Raw genomic sequence first — 21431 nt, 5'->3', positions numbered from 1 at the left:
CACCCGTGACTAGCTCCCGGCGTTGGTCCGAGAGGGTCACGACAGAATTGTCCGTCCGGTGGGCGACGTGCCGCAATTCGAGTTACGTGGCCGCTCGCACGCCGGCGGGCGCGAATTCGCAACAATACAAAACGTTCTTCTGACACATACCTTTTATTTGGGCGGTGTATAGATAACAAACAGCTGTTTCAACAAAGAAATCACCCGGGTTACATGCATGAAGCAAAAACATACCTTCTCTTCTCAAACACTTCATTGCACTGGAAAACGTGGCGACAGGAATATTGTGCTGTAAATGATGTGACTTGGAAGACCCTCCCCCACCTGAAGGCAACGCTACACGGTACACATTTACATGGAGAATTTGCATACCATCCCTCGCCCCACCTCCAAAAGACCACCGGCAAAGATAAAAAAATAACCCGACACACTAATTGGGGTCACTCTATTCCTTTGTAGCAAGTCTAAATGTAATCAGCCCAGAACTGTAGGAGGAGGAGCATGACAAACCCACACACAAACACCAGACCGTGAATTATCGTGACGATGACCTAATTTCAACCATCACAGGAGTGGTAATGATTGTACAGTGGCTGTGTTTACACTCTTCCACGAGCTGTGGTCGAGCTCAAAGAAACTGAAAGGAAAGAACAGGAAGTGTATCCTTGTACCTTTTTATCGGAGTGAACTTTCTTTGCGTCCAATATGGTTCCAAACCGTCCTTTTCCAAGATTGGCGAGAACATCACAGTCCAAAATCTGATAACAAAAGCAAAAACATGGAGTTTCACAACAGTGCTAATGGATGACTCTTGTGGTATGCTTACAGACTGCAAGGAGATGATCTGGTGCATCCTACGTGCACACATAAGAACTATAAGCTCCATATAGCAGACTGTAAAAGTGTAAATTTTCACGCTGAGAAAAGTGAAAACGTGTTTGTGACATTTGAAATTTTGTGGAGAGGGCAGAAGACACAACCTCAATGATCTTAACCATATTAAACTACACCGAATGTTTACATTGGGAGAAAATAACTTTCTATGCAACCAAAAATAAAGAGAAACAGGCAAGAAAACACACTTTATTAAAAAATAAATTAAGATTTACATCGTCTGCCTAAATCATACGGAACTAGAAATACGTTGTCCATGGCACACCATCACATATTCCCGAGTGCACTGCTTTGTCCCATTAACGCCAGGTGAAATTTTATCTTGCAAAATGGATTGACTATTCTTTTCTATTTGATGTGTTTAATGACCAAAGACTTACTACGTTTACTCAATCAGAAGTCATTGCAAGCATGTCAACATTTCATGAAACATTAATTTAACACTGTCCAGCAAATTAATCATAGGAATGAACTGTGTATAATATTAATTATAATTATTCACAATCAATTAGATAAATGCAGTAAAACCTGTGACTGTTTGTCAGTCATGTTGTTGTTGTTCGTCGTTCGGCTGCCCCCGTTTGGGGTCGCCACAGCGGATCATCCATTATGATCCGCATACTGATTTGGCACAGGTTTTACGCCGGATGCCCTTCCTGACGCAACCATGGTCGCCTCTTACGTCACAGGGATAAGGATTGGGTTTCGTCATGATTCCGGGCTGCCCTACACCCTCTCATAGCACGGCCCAGTGCAGAGCTCCCGTCCTCAAGCGATCCTCCAACCCAAGCCTTCGAGTCGCCGGATTACTGGCGCACGCTACTTCACCCAGTGTTGACTGTATGTCACTCATGGGGGCCACATAAGAAAGTTCTTTATAAAAGAATTTACCATGTACAATGGCAAATACATTTTTTTTAAATCGACCCCCATGACCCCAACCCCTTGGCCCGGCCCCGAGGGGTCATATCAAAAATCCGAAAGTGTTGTGCACTTCCCCATACATATACCTACTATGTCCCAAAGTTTTAAGTTCCTATTTCAAACGGTGTAGGAGGAGTTACAGGGTAGGACAGACGGACGTACGGACGGATGGACGGATGGACGGCGGAGACAATCACAATATTCCCGCTTTTCTTCGAAAGCATGGGAATAATCAAATGAAAGACCAAACAGATAAAGTCCTGCATTGGAGTCATCAGAAGGAGCTCAAACAAGCAAAAGCTTAGATGAAATCATCAGGAGGAACGTGGATAGGATTCACATTTCAGCTGCTCCTCCTCTACTCTCAAACCCATCCAGGCACAGCCAAGCCAGCCTTATTCAAAAAATATATCTATCTATAATTCCAGCAGTGTGTGTGTGTGTGTGTGTGTGTGTGTGTGTGTGTGTGTGTGTGTGTGTGTGTGTGTGTGTGTCCGCTGTTTCTCGACAACCACTGGTCCGATCTAATTGAAACTTGCCAGTTATATTACTGGTGCCTTGTGGATGTGCCTTTTCAAGATTTGATATAAATCGGACAAGTGGTTCCCAAGTTATGGCTATTTATTGACCAACCAATGAAAGGACACGTTGCTGCATAGGCGTGGCTGCAGAGGCCGGTGAGCGGCCGGCCGACGATGACGTCACGTGCAGTGCTGGTTACCATGGGGATCGGTGCCTTAGTTACCATGGCGTAGGAGTGGCAATGGTCAATGGCAGCGAATGTCATGGCAAGCAAAGACAGGGAGGTAAACTTGATTTTAATTTTGATTTTAATTAACTCTGTGTATGTAAGTATCACAGCAGTTGTTACTTCAATACAAGCGATAATTCGTGGAATGCATGTGAACATTCCGTACGGGCACACACCACTTCCGGATCATGATGACTTAATGTATTCGAATAATTTATCGATTTCTTATGCGCATTAATAGATAAACACAATGCCCCAATCCAGTAGTCGTTTACGAGAGCAAATGAACGGCCTGGTGTGGATGTTGTTTCTGGCACGTGGTTTGAAAGTTTTTCTATTTTTTTAATTTTTTTGTTTGCACGTACGGGCACGCACGTATGGGCACGCGAGAGTGAAGGAACGGCCTGGTGTGGTTGTTGTTTCTGGCACGTGGTTTGAAAGTTTTTTGCACGCACGGGCACACAGGTACGGGCACGCACGTACAGGCACGTCCGAGTACTGTATATCAAAAAGAACCCAGATCAAAAAAATTAAATAATTCTGGCTGCCAGACCATGTATCCGATCAGGTTGAAATTTAAAACCTATATTCCCCATCACGACTCGATCATTAATGTGAAGTTTCATGCTGATCGATTAAGCGGTTCCAGAGAAAACATAATTTAATATTTTTATTCAATGCAATATGGCTGCCAAACTATGTGACGATTCAATTATTCCTTCACAAACTTTAACACCCAAGGCTTGGAGAACATTCCTGTGAAATTTCCCTCAATCTGTCCAGTCGTTCTGGAGAAGAAGATTTTTGTCGGTTTCAGGGTAAATCCAATATGGCTTCCAAACCATGTGACCTATGACATCACATGTGTGAACGTTTTATTTCTCATGGATAGGCGGTCATACTATTGCGGGGCCGGGCGTCGGCCGTGAGCACGACCGCTAGATGGAGCAGCAGAGTCGGCTCGACCGATCACCCGGAATTTCGATCGTACTTTTCGGAAAAGTCCGAGAAGTACGGGTCCCTTATCGGACCGTGAAGGGTCAATATTTCTACCACGTGGTACGCGGTTATTCGCCAATTTTCAAAATAACTAGAGACCATGTGGCGATTTACCGATTCTCCACACCCTCGACGGCACCCGTACGGAACGAGCCGTTTCGCGTACTTGAACGGTGTGTGATCCGAGCGGTTTATCGCCGAGGTCCGTCGGTCCCAAATATCCCGTTATAGCAGCAACAGCCTGGCTAATTCTCCAACACGCAGCACACTAAGCCAATGGAGGAAAAGACATGAACGAGCTGATATATTTAACAATCGGGGTATTAATTCACAATGAGGGTATGAGGGGAGCACATAAGGGCAGAGTTAAACCGGTCAAAAGAAATGCACGTATGTACAGCAACGCACTTATACCATTCACTACTTAGAGATTGACGCCACAAACACACATACGCACACACCCAAAAGAATCGGACCAAAATGGTCTTTATTGAGGCCTGTCTTGGACCTGTCCGCCTCGTGCGGTCTTCAAGGACCAGGTCCTCGAGGCAGAACTGGACCCCGAGCACGATCCAGACGGCCTCACGACATGGCTCCAGGCGAACGAAATCGACAGGGCGAAAGCTGGCAGGAGAAGACCCTCCGTTGCCCCGACCACCTCGTGCGCAGACGCTTTTGCGCTCCACCACCTTGCGTGCAGATGTTCACCTCTTGCCAGAACCCTCAGAACCCCTGAGCGAACTTCTTGCCAGAACCAGAACCCCCGTGCACGCACTTCTAGCCAGAACCAGAACCCCCATGCGCGCAGACCGTGCCGATAATTATACCCCCTGTTCAGGGGGGGCACCTCCTCGCGACCCTCCCTCTCTCACTGGCAGGTTTTGGTGCACAAATCGCTCTTCGTCTCTCTCACTGGCCAAAAACGGGCGGCAAGCTCCTTGATTGGCCCGGGCGTGGTGACATCACGCGGAGCCCTTTCCTCCTGTCGCAGGATCTGATTGGCCGGGCGACGGTCACCTCACTCGTTGCACGCTGATTGGTCGAGGGCCGCCACGCGGCTCCTCCTTGAACTCCGCCCATCATGACGTCGGCCAGAGTGAGGTGAAGTGAGCGAAGTGAAGGTGAGGATGATGCGGTGTGGTCGGCGTTGATGTTGGTGTAAAAATAAACGAAAAGAAAACCTGACTATTAAAATAACTCCACAGCGCAGGAACATTTAATTACCCATGAGACCAGGGACGGGACCCTAACTGGCAACATGTACTTACCGATATAACTAATCTATAGGACCTGTATGTTGTGTGCTCATGGCTTCCAGATTCGCAACAATACGTCATAGTTCTTCATTAAAAACCCGTACAAGTGTCGGTTAATCGCGAGTGCCAGGTCGTGTTCCACCAAACAGTTATCGGTATTCTAGTTCACTCAGGCTTACAAGTTGTTTTGGAACAGTTCAGGAAATATTATTAAACAATTGAGAAGAATTCTGGTATAAACTCTTTCTGGAGCATAAATTATACTTTCGAGTTTTTAGACAGAATTAGATACCTTTATATCAAGTCAGTTGAAGTTTTTGATTTTTTAACTTTCTATACAAATGTGGATTACTCGTGAGGGAATCGTTCTTCAAACTGATTGACAAGGTTTTGAACTTGATTGACAAGTTTTCATTGTTTTGATAAGCAGAAGTTTAAAGATGCTGTAAATTTTATTTTATTTTATACTTTTGTGTCTTTTTGTGGGATAATGTTTCAACAGGTTAAGTGAATTCCCATGGGTGGGAATTGCAGCCCACAACAAGTGGATATTTTTCTTACTTTCTGTGAATTTTCATTCATGCAGAAACTGATGAAGGAGGAAAAAATTGGGATAAGCTAAAATATTCCATCATACATGTGGGTATCTCGATGAGAACTGTGTGATTAATTATAATTATTTTGAAAGGCAGCTTCACAAGATTAGTCCAGATGAGCAGAGTACCCACCTGACGGGCGATCTTATTCCAAACATACTGTTGCGGTTGAGGAAATTCGCAAACCACCATTCAGGTCCCGTAGGTGAGATATCTCTGTAAGTACATGTGTAGTTATCCCCAAACCCGTTGTTTAGAGGGAATAAATGTGATTCATTCGGGCTGCGACCCTTTACGATATCCGTTTTTCTGTTCTATCTTTATTTTGAACCAACCACGTCTCAACCGCCATCACACAACAACCACCAACCGCAACGCCGCTTCACAACAACAACAACGCCAACAGCCACGATCTTTACCTTCACAACTCGCTCCCGCAAACATCGCATCACCGCCATTCCAAACGTCGCCATGGCCATGGACCAGCACTTTAAACCCTCCACCACCTTTGCCTCTCCTTCTGCGGCCATTCCCGCACTGCATGTGGGCACCGAGCGTCAGGCTGTCCTGGCTTCGTGCGGGACGCGCGCTGAGCCGCGGGTGCAAATAGCGGCCTTTCCGAGGAGAAGTCGGATCAGGAATGATACACGCCCACTTCTGATCCGTCCAATCAGCAAGCGCGGGCGGTTTGGCCCCGCCTCCAGGCGCGTCGGAGTAGAATCGATATATGCAAATTCGTGGATCAGGGGAGACTCACGCCCCTTTTTCTCCGTCCAATGGGCGAGCGTGGCTCCACCCCGAGCTCGTTCTGATCCAGAAATTTGCATAGGGGTTCTCCTGCCGGACGATAAAGCGCCGAGCGCTGGGCGAATTTAGGGAGTTGGAGAAAAGGTCGAGGCAGTCAAGTCGGTTCTGGAGAGGAGCAGTCTGTGGAGCCGTGAGTCAAGTCGGGTCTGGAGAGTGGCAGTCTGTCGGGGTTCAGAGTCTGTCGGGGAGCTGCAGAGAGGGGAAGCCTGAAGCCAGGAGCGCGGTCGAGGTGGTTTGCTGCAGAGAGGGGAAGCCTGAAGCCGGGAGCGCGGTCGAGGTGGTTTGCTCCAGTCGGCTGAGGAGAATTGGGGAGGAGCTCGAATAGCTCGGGTCCAAGGCAAGGAAGACGGCGGGCGGCGACGAGCTCGCAGTGGAGTCGCTCGTCGCGGGACCCAAGCAAGCCAGCTATCCTCTTTCCCCAGAGCATCAACAATCCCCCCTTTTCCCCCCGCGCTGAGATAGTGCGAAAAGGGGCCCCGTTCCCACCCCACTCCAAGCAGTGCCAACGAAACCCGCGAAGGAGCGCGGAGTCGGGGCGCCGCCACATTTGCGGCTCATCACAAGACACGGGAAGGATCCACCCGGTCTCGCGGCCCACAGGCCCCGTCTGCCCCCTTGTCTTTGAGGGTGGCCCTTTTCTTTTGCTTTTGAGTAAATGTGTTGTCGGCGCTGTCTGTAAAGTAAAACTGTGTGAGTGTTGCCGTGTGCTCGCGTAGTCGGTAGTAGATCTGCATTGTTGTGTTTCTTTTGTAGCATCTGCTTTTGGTGCATAATTGTTGTAGTTGTATACAGTATGTGTGCTCTCCGTGTGCCGCGGAATAAATGTGCATTATGTTGAACTGTTTTTCCCGTTTCGCTTCGTCTTTTCTTTAATTGAATCTCCATATTGCTTCACGTAAAGGGTTGGTAGTGGGCTTAAAACGCCTGATAATTATTCGGAACCGTCGAGGCCGACGTTGACACCGCTCGGTTATCCCGATAGTACGCAACGGGTCGCTTAAGTGGCCCGTGTCCGGAGTCGATCTGCGGCGAGGTGCGATCGCCCGGTCTACCCTCCGCGTGGGTACTTAGGAAGGTCGTATTTGGCGAACAACCCTCTCCCACGCGTGGGCCGATTGGCACGATCGTGGTGAGGCCGAAAGGCCCACCCGTGACTAGCTCCCGGCGTTGGTCCGAGAGGGTCACGACAGAATTGTCCGTCCGGTGGGCGACGTGCCGCAATTCGAGTTACGTGGCCGCTCGCACGCTGGCGGGCGCGAATTCGCAACAATACAAAACGTTCTTCTGACACATACCTTTTATTTGGGTGGTGTATAGATAACAAACAGCTGTTTCAACAAAGAAATCACCCGGGTTACATGCATGAAGCAAAAACATACCTTCTCTTCTCAAACACTTCATTGCACTGGAAAATGTGGCGACAGCAATATTGTGCTGTAAATGATGTGACTTGGAAGACCCTCCCCCACCTGAAGGCGGCGCTACACGGTACACATTTACATGGAGAATTTGCATACCATCCCTCGCCCCACCTCCAAAAGACCACCGGCAAAGATAAAAAATAACCCGACACACTAATTGGGGTCACCCTATTCCTTTGTAGCAAGTCTAAATGTAATCAGCCCAGAACTGTAGGAGGAGGAGCATGACAAACCCACACACAAACACCAGACCGTGAATTATTGTGACGATGACCTAATTTCAACCATCACAGGAGTGGTAATGATTGTACAGTGGCTGTGTTTACACTCTTCCACGAGCTGTGGTCGAGCTCAAAGAAACTGAAAGGAAAGAACAGGAAGTGTATCCTTGTACCTTTTTATCGGAGTGAACTTTCTTTGCGTCCAATATGGTTCCAAACCGTCCTTTTCCAAGATTGGCGAGAACATCCCATTCCAAAATCTGATAACAAAAGCAAAAACATGGAGTTTCACAACAGTGCTTATGGATGACTCTTGTGGTATGCTTACAGACTGCAAGGAGATGATCTGGTGCATCCTACGTGCAGACATAAGAACTATAAGCTCCATATAGCAGACTGTAAAAGTGTAAATTTTCACGCTGAGAAAAGTGAAAACGTGTTTGTGACATTTGAAATTTTGTGGAGAGGGCAGAAGACACAACCTCAATGATCTTAACCATATTAAACTACACCGAATGTTTACATTGGGAGAAAATAACTTTCTATGCAACCAAAAATAAAGAGAAACAGGCAAGAAAACACACTTTATTAAAAAATAAATTAAGATTTACATCGTCTGCCTCAATCATACGGAACTAGAAATACGTTGTCCATGGCACACCATCACATATTCCCGAGTGCACTGCTTTGTCCCATTAACGCCAGGTGAAATTTTATCTTGCAAAATGGATTGACTATTCTTTTCTATTTGATGTGTTTAATGACCAAAGACTTACTACGTTTACTCAATCAGAAGTCATTGCAAGCATGTCAACATTTCATGAAACATTAATTTAACACTGTCCAGCAAATTAATCATAGGAATGAACTGTGTATAATATTAATTATAATTATTCATAATCAATTAGATAAATGCAGTAAAACCTGTGACTGTTTGTCAGTCATGTTGTTGTTGTTCGTCGTTCGGCTGCTCCCGTTAGGGGTCGCCACAGCGGATCATCCATTATGATCCGCATACTGATTTGGCACAGGTTTTACGCCGGATGCCCTTCCTGACGCAACCATGGTCGCCTCTTACGTCACAGGGATAAGGATTGGGTTTCGTCATGATTCCGGGCTGCCCTACACCCTCTCATAGCACGGCCCAGCGCAGAGCTCCCGTCCTCAAGCGATCCTCCAACCCAAGCCTTCGAGTCGCCGGATTACTGGCGCACGCTACTTCACCCGGTGTTGACTGTATGTCACTCATGGGGGCCACATAAGAAAGTTCTTTATAAAAGAATTTACCATGTACAATGGCAAATACATTTTTTTTAAATCGACCCCCATGACCCCAACCCCTTGGCCCGGCCCCGAGGGGTCATATCAAAAATCCGAAAGTGTTGTGCACTTCCCCATACATATATCTACTATGTCCCAAAGTTTCAAGTTCCTATTTCAAACGGTGTAGGAGGAGTTACATGGTAGGACAGACGGACGTACGGACGGATGGACGGATGGACGGCGGAGACAATCACAATATTCCCGCTTTTCTTCGAAAGCATGGGAATAATCAAATGAAAGACCAAACAGATAAAGTCCTGCATTGGAGTCATCAGAAGGAGCTCAAACAAGCAAAAGCTTAGATGAAATCATCAGGAGGAACGTGGATAGGATTCACATTTCAGCTGCTCCTCCTCTACTCTCAAACCCATCCAGGCACAGCCAAGCCAGCCTTATTCAAAAAATATATCTATCTATAATTCCAGCAGTGTGTGTGTGTGTGTGTGTGTGTGTGTGTGTGTGTGTGTGTGTGTGTGTGTGTGTGTGTGTGTGTGTGTGTGTGTGTGTGTGTCCGCTGTTTCTCGACAACCACTGGTCCGATCTAATTGAAACTTGCCAGTTATATTACTGGTGCCTTGTGGGTGTGCCTTTTCAAGATTTGATATAAATCGGACAAGTGGTTCCCAAGTTATGGCTATTTATTGACCAACCAATGAAAGGACACGTTGCTGCATAGGCGTGGCTGCAGAGGCCGGTGAGCGGCCGGCCGACGATGACGTCACGTGCAGTGCTGGTTACCATGGGGATCGGTGCCTTAGTTACCATGGCGTAGGAGTGGCAATGGTCAATGGCAGCGAATGTCATGGCAAGCAAAGACAGGGAGGTAAACTTGATTTTAATTTTGATTTTAATTAACTCTGTGTATGTAAGTATCACAGCAGTTGTTACTTCAATACAAGCGATAATTCGTGGAATGCATGTGAACATTCCGTACGGGCACACACCACTTCCGGATCATGATGACTTAATGTATTCGAATAATTTATCGATTTCTTATGCGCATTAATAGATAAACACAATGCCCCAATCCAGTAGTCGTTTACGAGAGCAAATGAACGGCCTGGTGTGGATGTTGTTTCTGGCACGTGGTTTGAAAGTTTTTCTATTTTTTTTAATTTTTTTGTTTGCACGTACGGGCACGCACGTATGGGCACGCGAGAGTGAAGGAACGGCCTGGTGTGGTTGTTGTTTCTGGCACGTGGTTTGAAAGTTTTTTTTTGCACGCACGGGCACACAGGTACGGGCACGCACGTACAGGCACGTCCGAGTACTGTATATCAAAAAGAACCCAGATCAAAAAAATTAAATAATTCTGGCTGCCAGACCATGTATCCGATCAGGTTGAAATTTAAAACCTATATTCCCCATCACGACTCGATCATTAATGTGAAGTTTCATGCTGATCGATTAAGCGGTTCCAGAGAAAACATAATTTAATGTTTTTATTCAATGCAATATGGCTGCTAAACTATGTGACGATTCAATTATTCCTTCACAAACTTTAACACCCAAGGCTTGGAGAACATTCCTGTGAAATTTCCCCTCAATCTGTCCAGTCGTTCTGGAGAAGAAGATTTTTGTCGGTTTCAGGGTAAATCCAATATGGCTTCCAAACCATGTGACCTATGACATCACATGTGTGAACGTTTTATTTCTCATGGATAGGCGGTCATACTATTGCGGGGCCGGGCGTCGGCCGTGAGCACGACCGCTAGATGGAGCAGCAGAGTCGGCTCGACCGATCACCCGGAATTTCGATCGTACTTTTTCGGAAAAGTCCGAGAAGTACGGGTCCCTTATCGGACCGTGAAGGGTCAATATTTCTACCACGTGGTACGCGGTTATTCGCCAATTTTCAAAATACCTAGAGACCATGTGGCGATTTACCGATTCTCCACACCCTCGACGGCACCCGTACGGAACGAGCCGTTTCGCGTACTTGAACCATGTGTGATCCGAGTGGTTTATCGCCGAGGTCCGTCGGTCCCAAATATCCCGTTATAGCAGCAACAGCCTGGCTAATTCTCCAACACGCAGCACACTAAGCCAATGGAGGAAAAGACATGAACGAGCTGATATATTTAACAATCGGGGTATTAATTCACAATGAGGGTATGAGGGGAGCACATAAGGGCAGAGTTAAACCGGTCAAAAGAAATGCACGTATGTACAGCAACGCACTTATACCATTCACTACTTAGAGATTGACGCCACAAACACACATACGCACACACCCAAAAGAATCGGACCAAAATGGTCTTTATTGAGGCCTGTCTTGGACCTGTCCGCCTCGTGCGGTCTTCAAGGACCAGGTCCTCGAGGCAGAACTGGACCACGAGCACGATCCAGACGCCCTCACGACATGGCTCCAGGTGAACGAAATCGACAGGGCGAAAGCTGGCAGGAGAAGACCCTCCGTTGCCCCGACCACCTCGTGCGCAGACGCTTTTGCGCTCCACCACCTTGCGTGCAGATGTTCACCTCTTGCCAGAACCCTCAGAACCCCTGAGCGAACTTCTTGCCAGAACCAGAACCCCCGTGCACGCACTTCTAGCCAGAACCAGAACCCCCATGCGCGCAGACCGTGCCGATAATTATACCCCCCTGTTCAGGGGGGGGGCACCTCCTCGCGACCCTCCCTCTCTCACTGGCAGGTTTTGGTGCACAAATCGCTCTTCGTCTCTCTCACTGGCCAAAAACGGGCGGCAAGCTCCTTGATTGGCCCGGGGCGTGGTGACATCACGCGGAGCCCTTTCCTCCTGTCGCAGGATCTGATTGGCCGGGCGACGGTCACCTCACTCATTGCACGCTGATTGGTCGAGGGCCGCCACGCGGCTCCTCCTTGAACTCCGCCCATCATGACGTCGGCCAGAGTGAGGTGAAGTGAGCGAAGTGAAGGTGAGGATGATGCGGTGTGGTCGGCGTTGATGTTGGTGTAAAAATAAACGAAAAGAAAACCTGACTATTAAAATAACTCCACAGCGCAGGAACATTTAATTACCCATGAGACCAGGGACGGGACCCTAACTGGCAACATGTACTTACCGATATAACTCATCTATAGGACCTGTATGTTGTGTGCTCATGGCTTCCAGATTCGCAACAATACGTCATAGTTCTTCATAAAAAAACCCGGACAAGTGTCGGTTAATCGCGAGTGCCAGGTCGTGTTCCACCAAACAGTTATCGGTATTCTAGTTCACTCAGGCTTACAAGTTGTTTTGGAACAGTTCAGGAAATATTATTAAACAATTGAGAAGAATTCTGGTATAAACTCTTTCTGGAGCATAAATTATACTTTCGAGTTTTTAGACAGAATTAGATACCTTTATATCAAGTCAGTTGAAGTTTTTGATTTTTTAACTTTCTATACAAATGTGGATTACTCGTGAGGGAATCGTTCTTCAAACTGATTGACAAGGTTTTGAACTTGATTGACAAGTTTTCATTGTTTTGATAAGCAGAAGTTTAAAGATGCTGTAAATTTTATTTTATTTTATACTTTTGTGTCTTTTTGTGGGATAATGTTTCAACAGGTTAAGTGAATTCCCATGGGTGGGAATTGCAGCCCACAACAAGCGGATATTTTTCTTACTTTCTGTGAATTTTCATTCATGCAGAAACTGATGAAGGAGGAAAAAATTGGGATAAGCTAAAATATTCCATCATACATGTGGGTATCTCGATGAGAACTGTGTGATTAATTATAATTATTTTGAAAGGCAGCTTCACAAGATTAGTCCAGATGAGCAGAGTACCCACCTGACGGGCGATCTTATTCCAAACATACTGTTGCGGTTGAGGAAATTCGCAAACCACCATTCAGGTCCCGTAGGTGAGATATCTCTGTAAGTACATGTGTAGTTATCCCCAAACCCGTTGTTTAGAGGGAATAAATGTGATTCATTCGGGCTGCGACCCTTTACGATAGCCGTTTTTCTGTTCTGTCTTTATTTTGAACCAACCACGTCTCAACCGCCATCACACAACAACCACCAACCGCAACGCCGCTTCACAACAACAACAACGCCAACAGCCACGATCTTTACCTTCACAACTCGCTCCCGCAAACATCGCATCACCGCCATTCCAAACGTCGCCATGGCCATGGACCAGCACTTTAAACCCTCCACCACCTTTGCCTCTCCTTCTGCGGCCATTCCCGCACCGCATGTGGGCACCGAGCGTCAGGCTGTCCTGGCTTCGTGCGGGACGCGCGCTGAGCCGCGGGTGCAAATAGCGGCCTTTCCGAGGAGAAGTCGGATCAGGAATGATACACGCCCACTTCTGATCCGTCCAATCAGCAAGCGCGGGGCGGTTTGGCCCCGCCTCCAGGCGCGTCGGAGTAGAATCGATATATGCAAATTCGTGGATCAGGGGAGACTCACGCCCCTTTTTCTCCGTCCAATGGGCGAGCGTGGCTCCACCCCCGAGCTCGTTCTGATCCACAAATTTGCATAGGGGTTCTCCTGCCGGACGATAAAGCGCCGAGCGCTGGGCGAATTTAGGGAGTTGGAGAAAAGGTCGAGGCAGTCAAGTCGGTTCTGGAGAGGAGCAGTCTGTGGAGCCGTGAGTCAAGTCGGGTCTGGAGAGTGGCAGTCTGTCGGGGTTCAGAGTCTGTCGGGGAGCTGCAGAGAGGGGAAGCCTGAAGCCAGGAGCGCGGTCGAGGTGGTTTGCTGCAGAGAGGGGAAGCCTGAAGCCGGGAGCACAGTCGAGGTGGTTTGCTCCAGTCGGCTGAGGAGAATTGGGGAGGAGCTCGAATAGCTCGGGTCCAAGGCAAGGAAGACGGCGGGCGGCGACGATCTCGCAGTGGAGTCGCTCGTCGCGGGACCCAAGCAAGCCAGCTATCCTCTTTCCCCAGAGCATCAACAATCCCCCCCTTTTTCCCCCCCGCGCTGAGATAGTGCGAAAAGGGGCCCCGTTCCCACCCCACTCCAAGCAGTGCCAACGAAACCCGCGAAGGAGCGCGGAGTCGGGGCGCCGCCACATTTGCGGCTCATCACAAGACACGGGAAGGATCCACCCGGTCTCGCGGCCCACAGGCCCCGTCTGCCCCCTTGTCTTTGAGGGTGGCCCTTTTCTTTTGCTTTTGAGTAAATGTGTTGTCGGCGCTGTCTGTAAAGTAAAACTGTGTAAGTGTTGCCGTGTGCTCGCGTAGTCGGTAGTAGATCTGCATTGTTGTGTTTCTTTTGTAGCATCTGCTTTTGGTGCATAATTGTTGTAGTTGTATACAGTATGTGTGCTCTCCGTGTGCCGCGGAATAAATGTGCATTATGTTGAACTGTTTTTCCCGTTTCGCTTCGTCTTTTCTTTAATTGAATCTCCATATTGCTTCACGTAAAGGGTTGGTAGTGGGCTTAAAACGCCTGATAATTATTCGGAACCGTCGAGGCCGACGTTGACACCGCTCGGTTATTCCGATAGTACGCAACGGGTCGCTTAAGTGGCCCGTGTCCGGAGTCGATCTGCGGCGAGGTGCGATCGCCCGGTCTACCCTCCGCGTGGGTACTTAGGAAGGTCGTATTTGGCGAACAACCCTATCCCACGCGGGGGCCGATTGGCACGATCGTGGTGAGGCCGAAAGGCCCACCCGTGACTAGCTCCCGGCGTTGGTCCGAGAGGGTCACGACAGAATTGTCCGTCCGGTGGGCGACGTGCCGCAATTCGAGTTACGTGGCCGCTCGCACGCTGGCGGGCGCGACCCGCAACAATACAAAACGTTCTTCTGACACATACCTTTTATTTGGGTGGTGTATAGATAACAAACAGCTGTTTCAACAAAGAAATCACCTGGGTTACATGCATGAAGCAAAAACATACCTTCTCTTCTCAAACACTTCATTGCACTGGAAAATGTGGCGACAGGAATATTGTGCTGTAAATGATGTGACTTGGAAGACCCTCCCCCACCTGAAGGCGGCGCTACACGGTACACATTTACATGGAGAATTTGCATACCATCCCTCGCCCCACCTCCAAAAGACCACCGGCAAAGATAAAAAAATAACCCGACACACTAATTGGGGTCACCCTATTCCTTTGTAGCAAGTCTAAATGTAATCAGCCCAGAACTGTAGGAGGAGGAGCATGACAATCCCACACACAAACACCAGACCGTGAATTATCGTGACGATGACCTAATTTCAACCATCACAGGAGTGGTAATGATTGTACAGTGGCTGTGTTTACACTCTTCCACGAGCTGTGGACGAGCTCAAAGAAACTGAAAGGAAAGAACAGGAAGTGTATCCTTGTACCTTTTTATCGGAGTGAACTTTCTTTGCGTCCATTATGGTTCCAAACCGTCCTTTTCCAAGATTCGCGAGAACATCCCATTCCAAAATCTGATAACAAAAGCAAAAACATGGAGTTTCACAACAGTGCTTATGGATGACTCTTGTGGTATGCTTACAGACTGCAAGGAGATGATCTGGTGCATCCTACGTGCACACATAAGAACTATAAGCTCCATATAGCAGACTGTAAAAGTGTAAATTTTCAAGCTGAGAAAAGTGAAAACGTGTTTGTGACATTTGAAATTTTGTGGAGAGGGCAGAAGACACAACCTCAATGATCTTAACCATATTAAACTACACCGAATGTTTACATTGGGAGAAAATAACTTTCTATGCAACCAAAAATAAAGAGAAACAGGCAAGAAAACACACTTTATTAAAAAAAAATTAAGATTTACATCGTCTGCCTAAATCATACGGAACTAGAAATACGTTGTCCATGGCACACCATCACATATTCCCGAGTGCACTGCTTTGTCCCATTAACGCCAGGTGAAATTTTATCTTGCAAAATGGATTGACTATTCTTTTCTATTTGATGTGTTTAATGACCAAAGACTTACTACGTTTACTCAATCAGAAGTCATTGCAAGCATGTCAACATTTCATGAAACATTAATTTAACACTGTCCAGCAAATTAATCATAGGAATGAACTGTGTATAATATTAATTATAATTATTCATAATCAATTAGATAAATGCAGTAAAACCTGTGACTGTTTGTCAGTCATGTTGTTGTTGTTCGTCGTTCGGCTGCTCCCGTTAGGGGTCGCCACAGCGGATCATCCATTATGATCCGCATACTGATTTGGCACAGGCTTTACGCCGGATGCCCTTCCTGACGCAACCATGGTCGCCTCTTACGTCACAGGGATAAGGATTGGGTTTCGTCATGATTCCGGGCTGCCCTACACCCTCTCATAGCACGGCCCAGCGCAGAGCTCCCGTCCTCAAGCGATCCTCCAACCCAAGTCTTCGAGTCGCCGGATTACTGGCGCACGCTACTTCACCCGGTGTTGACTGTATGTCACTCATGGCGGCCACATAAGAAAGTTCTTTATAAAAGAATTTACCATGTACAATGGCAAACACATTTTTTTTAAATCGACCCCCATGACCCCAACCCCTTGGCCCGGCCCCGAGGGGTCATATCAAAAATCCGAAAGTGTTGTGCACTTCCCCATACATATATCTACTATGTCCCAAAGTTTCAAGTTCCTATTTCAAACGGTGTAGGAGGAGTTACAGGGTAGGACAGACGGACGTACGGACGGATGGACGGATGGACGGATGGATGGCGGAGACAATCACAATATTCCCGCTTTTCTTCGAAAGCATGGGAATAATCAAATGAAAGACCAAACAGATAAAGTCCTGCATTGGAGTCATCAGAAGGAGCTCAAACAAGCAAAAGCTCAGATGAAATCATCAGGAGGAACGTGGATAGGATTGACATTTCAGCTGCTCCTCCTCTACTCTCAAACCCATCCAGGCACAGCCAAGCCAGCCTTATTCAAAAAATATATCTATCTATAATTCCAGCAGTGTGTGTGTGTGTGTGTGTGTGTGTGTGTGTGTGTGTGTGTGTGTGTGTGTGTGTGTGTGTGTCCGCTGTTTCTCGACAACCACTGGTCCGATTTAATTGAAACTTGCCAGTTATATTACTGGTGCCTTGTGGATGTGCCTTTTCAAGATTTGATATAAATCGGACAAGTGGTTCCCAAGTTATGGCTATTTATTGACCAACCAATGAAAGGACACGTTGTTGCATAGGCGTGGCTGCAGAGGCCGGTGAGCGGCCGGCCGACGATGACGTCACGTGCAGTGCTGGTTACCATGGGGATCGGTGCCTTAGTTACCATGGCGTAGGAGTGGCAATGGTCAATGGCAGCGAATGTCATGGCAAGCAAAGACAGGGAGGTAAACTTGATTTTAATTTTGATTTTAATTAACTCTGTGTATGTAAGTATCACAGCAGTTGTTACTTCAATACAAGCGATAATTCGTGGAATGCATGTGAACATTCCGTACGGGCACACACCACTTCCGGATCATGATGGCTTAATGTATTCGAATAATTTATCGATTTCTTATGCGCATTAATAGATAAACACAATGCCCCAATCCATTAGTCGTTTACGAGAGCAAATGAACGGCCTGGTGTGGATGTTGTTTCTGGCACGTGGTTTGAAAATTTTTCTATTTTTTTTAATTTTTTGGTTTGCACGTACGGGCACGCACGTATGGGCACGCGAGAGTGAAGGAACGGCCTGGTGTGGTTGTTGTTTCTGGCACGTGGTTTGAAAGTTTTTTTTTGCACGCACGGGCACACAGGTATGGGCACGCACGTACAGGCACGTCCGAGTACTGTATATCAAAAAGAACCCAGATCAAAAAAATTAAATAATTCTGGCTGCCAGACCATGTATCCGATCAGGTTGAAATTTAAAACCTATATTCCCCATCACGACTCGATCATTAATGTGAAGTTTCATGCTGATCGATTAAGCGGTTCCAGAGAAAACATAATTTAATATTTTTATTCAATGCAATATGGCTGCCAAACCATGTGACGATTCAATTATTCCTTCACAAACTTTAACACCCAAGGCTTGGAGAACATTCCTGTGAAATTTCCCCTCAATCTGTCCAGTCGTTCTGGAGAAGAAGATTTTTGTCGGTTTCAGGGTAAATCCAATATGGCTTCCAAACCATGTGACCTATGACATCACATGTGTGAACGTTTTATTGCTCATGGATAGGCGGTCATACTATTGCGGGGCCGGGCGTCGGCCGCGAGCACGACCGCGAGATGGAGCAGCAGAGTCGGCTCGACCGATCACCCGGAATTTCGATCGTACTTTTTCGGAAAAGTCCGAGAAGTGCGGGTCCCTTATCGGACCGTGAAGGGTCAATATTTCTATCATGTGGTACAGAGTTATTCGCCAATTTTCAAAATACCTGGAGACCACGTGGCGATTTACCGATTCTCCACACCCTCGACGGCACCCGTACGGAACGAGCCGTTTCGCGTACTTGAACCGTGTGTGATCCGAGCGGTTTATCGCCGAGGTCCATCGGTCCCAAATATCCCGTTATCGTAGCAACAGCCTGGCTAATTCTCCAACACGCAGCACACTAAGCCAATGGAAGAAAAGACATGAACGAGCGGATATATTTAACAATCGGGGTATTAATTCACAATGAGGGTATGAGGGGAGCACATAAGGGCAGAGTTAAACCGGTTAAAAGAAATGCACGTATGTACAGCAACGCACTTATACCATTCACAACTTAGAGATTGACGCCACAAACACACATACGCACACACCCAAAAGAATCGGACCAAAATGGTCTTTATTGAGGCCTGTCTTGGACCTGTCCGCCTCGTGCGGTCTTCAAGGACCAGGTCCTCGAGGCAGAACTGGACCCGAGCACGATCCAGACGCCCTCACGACATGGCTCCAGGCGAAAGAAATCGACAGGGCGAAAGCTGGCAGGAGAAGACCCTCCGTTGCCCCGACCACCTCGTGCGCAGACGCTTTTGCGCTCCACCACCTTGCGTGCAGATGTTCACCTCTTGCCAGAACCCTCAGAGTCCCTGAGCGAACTTCTTGCCAGAACCAGAACCCCCGTGCACGCACTTCTAGCCAGAACCAGAACCCCCATGCGCGCAGACCGTGCCGATAATTATACCCCCCTGTTCAGGGGGGGGCACCTCCTCGCGACCCTCCCTCTCTCACTGGCAGGTTTTGGTGCACAAATCGCTCTTCGTCTCTCTCACTGGCCAAAAACGGGCGGCAAGCTCCTTGATTGGCCCGGGGCGTGGTGACATCACGCGGAGCCCTTTCCTCCTGTCGCAGGATCTGATTGGCCGGGCGACGGTCACCTCACTCGTTGCACGCTGATTGGTCGAGGGCCGCCACGCGGCTCCTCCTTGAACTCCGCCCATCATGACGTCGGCCAGAGTGAGGTGAAGTGAGCGAAGTGAAGGTGAGGATGATGCGGTGTGGTCGGCGTTGATGTTGGTGTAAAAATAAACGAAAAGAAAACCTGACTATTAAAATAACTCCACAGCGCAGGAACATTTAATTACCCATGAGACCAGGGACGGGACCATAACTGGCAACATGTACTTACCGATATAACTAATCTATAGGACCTGTATGTTGTGTGCTCATGGCTTCCAGATTCGCAACAATACGTCATAGTTCTTCATTAAAAAAAAACCCGTACAAGTGTCGGTTAATCGCGAGTGCCAGGTCGTGTTCCACCAAACAGTTATCGGTATTCTAGTTCACTCAGGCTTACAAGTTGTTTTGGAACAGTTCAGGAAATATTATTAAACAATTGAGAAGAATTCTGGTATAAACTCTTTCTGGAGCATAAATTATACTTTCGAGTTTTTAGACAGAATTAGATACCTTTATATCAAGTCAGTTGAAGTTTTTGATTTTTTAACTTTCTATACAAATGTGGATTACTCGTGAGGGAATCGTTCTTCAAACTGATTGACAAGGTTTTGAACTTGATTGACAAGTTTTCATTGTTTTGATAAGCAGAAGTTTAAAGATGCTGTAAATTTTATTTTATTTTATACTTTTGTGTCTTTTTGTGGGATAATGTTTCAACAGGTTAAGTGAATTCCCATGGGTGGGAATTGCAGCCCACAACAAGCGGATATTTTTCTTACTTTCTGTGAATTTTCATTCATGCAGAAACTGATGAAGGAGGAAAAAAATTGGGATAAGCTAAAATATTCCATCATACATGTGGGTATCTCGATGAGAACTGTGTGATTAATTATAATTATTTTGAAAGGCAGCTTCACAAGATTAGTCCAGATGAGCAGAGTACCCACCTGACGGGCGATCTTATTCCAAACATACTGTTGCGGTTGAGGAAATTCGCAAACCACCATTCAGGTCCCGTAGGTGAGATATCTCTGTAAGTACATGTGTCGTTATCCCTAAACCCGTTGCTTAGAGGGAATAAATGTGATTCATTCGGGCTGCGACCCTTTACGATAGCCGTTTTTCTGTTCTATCTTTATTTTGAACCAACCACGTCTCAACCGCCATCACACAACAACCACCAACCGCAACGCCGCTTCACAACAACAACAACGACAACAGCCACGATCTTTACCTTCACAACTCGCTCCCGCAAACATCGCATCACCGCCATTCCAAACGTCGCCATGGCCATGGACCAGCACTTTAAACCCTCCACCACCTTTGCCTCTCCTTCTGCGGCCATTCCCGCACCGCATGTGGGCACCGAGCGTCAGGCTGTCCTGGCTTCGTGCGGGACGCGCGCTGAGCCGCGGGTGCAAATAGCGGCCTTTCCGAGGAGAAGTCGGATCAGGAATGATACACGCCCACTTCTGATCCGTCCAATCAGCAATCGCGGGGCGGTTTGGCCCCGCCTCCAGGCGCGTCGGAGTAGAATCGATATATGCAAATTCGTGGATCAGGGGAGACTCACGCCCCTTTTTCTCCGTCCAATGGGCGAGCGTGGCTCCACCCCCGAGCTCGTTCTGATCCAGAAATTTGCATAGGGGTTCTCCTGCCGGACGATAAAGCGCCGAGCGCTGGGCGAATTTAGGGAGTTGGAGAAAAGGTCGAGGCAGTCAAGTCGGTTCTGGAGAGGAGCAGTCTGTGGAGCCGTGAGTCAAGTCGGGTCTGGAGAGTGGCAGTCTGTCGGGGTTCAGAGTCTGTCGGGGAGCTGCAGAGAGGGGAAGCCTGAAGCCAGGAGCGCGGTCGAGGTGGTTTGCTGCAGAGAGGGGAAGCCTGAAGCCGGGAGCGCGGTCGAAGTGGTTTGCTGCAGTCGGCTGAGGAGAATTGGGGAGGAGCTCGAATAGCCATTGTCAGGATCGAACCTGACCTGACATCGAATTGTCAGGTCAGGTTCGATCTGTGACCTGCTACAGGTACCATGTA

The 21431-nt window shown here is 47.6% G+C and overlaps 1 protein-coding gene across 1 annotated transcript in view; it reads right to left on the bottom strand.

Annotated features, from left to right (window-relative positions):
• Positions 1 to 21431, bottom strand: part of LOC147009259 (uncharacterized) — a 51411-nt gene that overhangs the window by 4663 nt on the left and 25317 nt on the right. Inside the window, exons 10-12 of the mRNA XM_085863019.1 lie at positions 15450 to 15536; positions 8043 to 8129; positions 672 to 758 (exon numbers count right to left, since the gene is read on the bottom strand). Of these exons, the coding sequence (XP_085719145.1) occupies positions 672 to 758; positions 8043 to 8129; positions 15450 to 15536 (261 nt within the window). The remainder of the gene's footprint in view (positions 1 to 671; positions 759 to 8042; positions 8130 to 15449; positions 15537 to 21431) is intronic.

The sequence above is a fragment of the Eptatretus burgeri genome, chromosome 17, assembly GCF_056783735.1.
Source record: "Eptatretus burgeri isolate ZD-2024b chromosome 17, Ebu_testis_v1, whole genome shotgun sequence".
Lineage (NCBI taxonomy): Eukaryota > Metazoa > Chordata > Myxini > Myxiniformes > Myxinidae > Eptatretus > Eptatretus burgeri.
The sequence above is the reverse complement of the archived record's forward strand: the minus strand, read 5'-3'. Positions and strand labels throughout refer to the sequence as shown.